Here is a 4,871-nt window from a genome sequence, read left to right on the forward strand (position 1 = left end):
CAGCCAGACAAGGAAAGAAAAGGGTAGAAAACTGGGCAAAGAAAATGAGAAGTGCAAAGGCCCTGAGGCAAGAAGGAACAGCAAGGAAGCTATTGTATCAGGACTTGATGAGAGAGGTTGGTCGTAAGGGTGGGCAACACAAAGGCTAGAAAACAAAGGCTCTCAAAGTTTGGTTTTTATTCTAATCCTAATAAGAATATTCTTTTTGGTGGTTCCTAAATTCCCCAGGAAGGCAAGAGAATGTAGACATCTTAATAAAAATATGTTACTATCAAACAGCAGTTTGAAATCTAACAGCTGATAAAACTGAGTCACAATGAAATAAGTCCATGGGAATAGCCCAGTAGAAACAGCTCTGGGCTACGAGTCAGGAGACTGGGTTATAAGACTTGCTTGGCCTTGGACAACTTGGAGCCTCAGTTTCCATACGTCTCAGTGAGAGGTGGGCTCAGTGAGTCCCAAGGTCAGATCATCAGCATTCAGCTCCCTCCCTATTCCTACCAGAAACAACAATTTTTTTAGCCACAGCCGCCACTGGGAGCCTTCGCTTCATGGGAGGTTAGCGCATGTTAGAGACAGACTTACTTCAAAACCAAGCATTTTCCCATAAAAACTAAAATTGATTGGAGAGCATCTGGAAGGGAGGAGAACTCTGGTGTTTACTGAGCATCTACTGTGTGTCCGGGCTGCAATGCTGCTTCCATAAACTGCCCCATGTAAGCCTCACGACTGCTTTCGCCCAAAACCCAAGCCGCGCTTCCTGCTGCACGCCTTACCCTATTTGAGTGCCAGCCATCATCGGACCACCAGACACACCCCTGCTCAGTCTGTCTTTCTCCACCTGCCCCCGCTCCACCGTTCCAAAGAGTGGCTGCTCACATGTCTGTCCAGACCCAGAACAAATAGCAACTCTCCCTGGCCACTCCCCACCTTCCTACTTTCCTCCTTCCCCACCTTCCACGCTCCTGAAGAGTTTATTCTTTCATTCAACACATATTTGTGGAGAGCCAGCTGTGGGCCGGTCCTGTTCCAGGCTTTGGGGCAGAGCAGCAAACGGGCAGTGCCTGGAGCAGTAACGGCAGCCCCTGGCTGGAACCAGATGAGGGGGATGTGGGCAGGCACCATGTCACCCAGGCCATGAAAGTCATGAACAGGAGCTGGACTTTCTGTTAAGTATAACAAGAACCCATTGGGAGGTTTTAAGCAGAAGAATGGAGGGATTTTCAAAACTTCACCCTGGCTGCTCTGTGGAACAGGAAGGCGTCCTTCAGTACAGCCAGCACCAACCAGGCGGGGCCACCACCACCCGTGCTGGGTCCCCACTAGCTGGCAGCCCTCTGAGGGTGGGTGGGGCTGGGTCTGAGTCTTTGATTCGTAACTCCCTAAAGTCAAACACAGAAAAGCAGAATTGTTCTCTCAGAGAGAGAGAGAGAGAGAGAGAGAGAACATGAGCAAGCATGTGAGAGTGTGGATATGAGTGTGTAAGAAAGAGAGCATGGAAGAGAGTATGTATGAGAGAGGAGAATGTGTCGTATGTGTACATGTGTGTGAGAAAGAGAAGAGAAACTGACTGACTCCCAGAGGCCAGACACGGGGGCCGTGGTACCAGGACATTACTCTGTGCTAATGCCCCATTATCCCCATTATGGTCCCTGTAGGGAGTTAGATGCTTCCTTGTATTTAACTATTTCATTGGACCTCGTGATAACCCGTAAGCAGAAGATTCTATCTCCACTTATTTCCTCTAGGAGTCAAGAAACGTGCCCAAGTTCACACAGCTGTTTTGTGGTAGAGCCAGAAATGAAGCCAAGCCCAGCAAATTCCAAATCCAGTGCTTTTTTCCCACATGCCCTGGGCTCAGCCCTGAACTCAGCTCTGTGAGCAGACTGGGGAGCACTGCTAGGGTCTCTGCACATAGATGACTCATGGGCCCAAAATGAACGCTGGAAGCTTGGGCTGAGGGAGGCTAGAGGACAAAGGCTAACAGGCTGAGTCAGAAAGTACAGGTGAGAAAAGGCATCCCACTCAGGGAACAAAAGAACCAAAATCAAAGACCTCATGTCAGCAGGAGATGGAGGCTGAGAAAAGCTAAACGAGGAACTTGGGGACATAACAAACAGAAGTAGCTAGAACTCTCCCAACCAAGGACTGATACCAGGAGGGCGGTGACTTAGCTGTCTCTGCTCTAGGTCGGAACATGAGAAAAGAGGCTAAAATGACAGCTAAGAGGTTTCAGGGCAAATTCCAGGTCCTGAGAACCCTGAGGGGGAAGTTCCCATGGTCCCAGGGAAAGTCCTTGGAGCAACAGAGTGGAGCCAGGTGGTAAGGGTTTTCATTTTACAGATGATGAAACTAAGGTCCAAAGAGAGAAAGGAACTTGGCCACAGTCACTCATCAAATCACTGACCAATAAAGCTGTGAGTCTCTGCAGAGTCTGAACCAAAAACGGCATGAGTCAGGAGTTGCTGGGTGGGTGAGGGAAGGAAGATGTAAAAGAATATGAACGTTTTTTGAGGGGCAGGAAGAAGGGTGAGAGCAAAGGGACCCTGAGCCCCAGGTTAACCCCACCAGACCCTCCCATTCCATGGCTAGACTCCAGGCAGCCCTGACTGCACCTGGCCCCACTCCTACCACCCTACCAGGAAAGGCGCCCCACTAGAGACTTTACCTTAAATCAACAACCCCATGAGTGGTGTGACACATGTCTCAGTGTGGCTGTGTAGCTTGGGGCAAGTTCCAGCTTCTCTGCTATCACATAAGTTGCTGGAGCAGAAAGTCTCCCAGCCCCAGAGTGGTGATTTCTTAGAACGGATCTGTCTAAAAGTTCTCAAGGTTACACCAAAACCCTGGTGCCCCCCACGGGAAGTGGGCGAACATCCACAGTGAATACATAGTTAAAAGATCTGGGTTCAGGTCCCAGTTCTGCTACTAAACTGTGTGACTTTGGGTAAGTCTTTCTGGCTCTCTGGGCCTCAGTGTTCACCGGCCCTAATTAAAATGGAAGAAGTCAGCGCCCGTGAAGAGGAGAGAGCCACGCAAATGCAAGTTTTCCTGGATGTCTCCCAGCTTCTGCCCAGGCACGAGCCCAGTTTGCCATCAAAGGCCTTAGCCCTTTATGCCCCTTCCCTCCTCTGGGACAGGCCTGGGGCTCAGGGTCGGTCGGTTTGTGGAATGAAAAAGAGTCTGTTTCAACACATACACACACACACTCTCTCAGAATCACTCTAGTATGCTGGTTTTATGAGCCCCCTTTCACGGGTGGGAAAGGTGAGCCAACGGACTTGCCAGGGGCGCCTGTGCAAAGAAGTGTCCAGTTGCTAACCTTAGGTGATAAAGGAGACTCAGCGGCCAGTCAGGCCCCTGGAGCACCTGGAGGGCTCCTTGCTCTGGACCCTGGTGAAGGCAGGAAAACCCCTTCTGGGCCCTGGCCCATCCCCCCTGGGTGAATGCAAACCTCTAAACCCAGGGAGGGGCAGCGAGGGCCAACGCACGCTGTGGGTCAGACTGAATGCAGCACCGCAAGCCCCCTCACCACGATCCCGTCTGGATGCAACCTGACGCTTCGCGACTCTATGGTCCTTCTGGAGCCTGACAGGCAGGGAAACTGAGGTCCGGACGGGGTCCCCGGGGCGCACCCTTCCCCTCCCGGCCGGGCCTCACCGGCATGACCGCGTAGGTCTTCAACGCCTGGTTCAGGCTGCGCACCAGCGCCCACTTGCCGGGCTTGGCGCGCGCCTCGGCGGGGGTGACGGGGTCGCCAGGGTCTGCGGGGTCGGCAGAGTCCGCGGGGTCTTCGGGGTGGGCGGGGGGCTCCATGACGCCGAGGGTCTGGCGGCAGCTCTGGCTGTAGCACGGCTCGGGCTCCCTAATTCACCTAATCCGGTGCGCGCCGCCCTCGGGGAACCCTAAACCCGGCCATCTGCCGCGGGCCCATGGCAACGGCGGCTTAGGTGACGCCCGCGGGCGGGAACGGGGAGGGGGCGCCCCCGCACTCTCATCTCGGCGGGGACCCCCAGCACCCCAATATCCTCGGGAATTCCCAGCTGGGTTCACCAGGACCGCAGCAGGTGGCAACCGAGCTGCGAGGCCTCAGCATAAATGGGGCGCTTGGAAACTCACCTTGACTGCAGTTTTAGAGAAAATCAGTGTGTTTTTGTGAAAAGAAACGTGGAAATGTTATGGAGTAGAACACAATAAACTTCATGAATTTTTAAGACTAAAGAGAAGGTGCATCAAAGATCTTCCTAGCTCACTAGCTGCAAGTGGGAGGTGAGGGCAGATAAAATCTGGGGCTGTTGGGGGCCGGGTTTTGCAGGCAAAGCCCCTGGAGTGCCTCTGGCCCTTGGTCAGCCTCTGAGGCCAGCCAGCTCGTGACCTCCAGCCTGTAGAGGAGGCACTGAGGCCCAGGTTACGGCAATCCCTGGTTCCTGAGTACCTCAAGCAACACTTAACGGCTCAGAGGTCACCCTACAGTGGATACCAAGCTCTGCTCCTGTGTCCTGGCAGCCACACAGGCTCTGATCTGTGCTGGGTTCTGAGCCACAGTGGCCACTGTCTCCCCCAGAGGGTGTGGGGTGCCCAGTTTCTCATCAAAGGCCTTAACCCTATGACTTTCCGTACACCCTTATCTTCTCCCTTCTTATCTTTAGCTTCCTCCCTTCTTTCGCTATTCTTTTCTCTCTTCAAGGTCTCTTGTTCCCAGTTTTGGTCCCCAACATTGTCTGAAATTCTAGAAGCCCAACTGCTCCCACCATAAACAAGCAAACAGGCAGGGAGCAGGGGGGGCGGGGTAGCTGGGAAGGAGACAGTGATGCCTCACACAGAACTCAGAGCTTCTTGGCTGGACCCAGGCTGCCTTCTACCCCAAAACC

At 53.3% G+C, this 4,871-nt stretch overlaps 1 protein-coding gene across 1 annotated transcript in view; it reads right to left on the reverse strand.

The window, feature by feature from the left end:
* The window catches only part of MYO7A (myosin VIIA), a 95,375-nt gene extending 91,639 nt beyond the window's left edge, over nt 1–3,736 (reverse strand). Inside the window, exon 1 of the mRNA XM_066249646.1 lies at nt 3,661–3,736. Within this exon, the coding sequence (XP_066105743.1) occupies nt 3,661–3,666 (6 nt within the window). The 5' untranslated portion in view covers nt 3,667–3,736. The remainder of the gene's footprint in view (nt 1–3,660) is intronic.
* Nucleotides 3,737–4,871: the final 1,135 nt, after the last annotated feature.

This window comes from Saccopteryx bilineata, chromosome 1 (assembly GCF_036850765.1).
Source record: "Saccopteryx bilineata isolate mSacBil1 chromosome 1, mSacBil1_pri_phased_curated, whole genome shotgun sequence".
In the NCBI taxonomy this organism is placed as follows: domain Eukaryota; kingdom Metazoa; phylum Chordata; class Mammalia; order Chiroptera; family Emballonuridae; genus Saccopteryx; species Saccopteryx bilineata.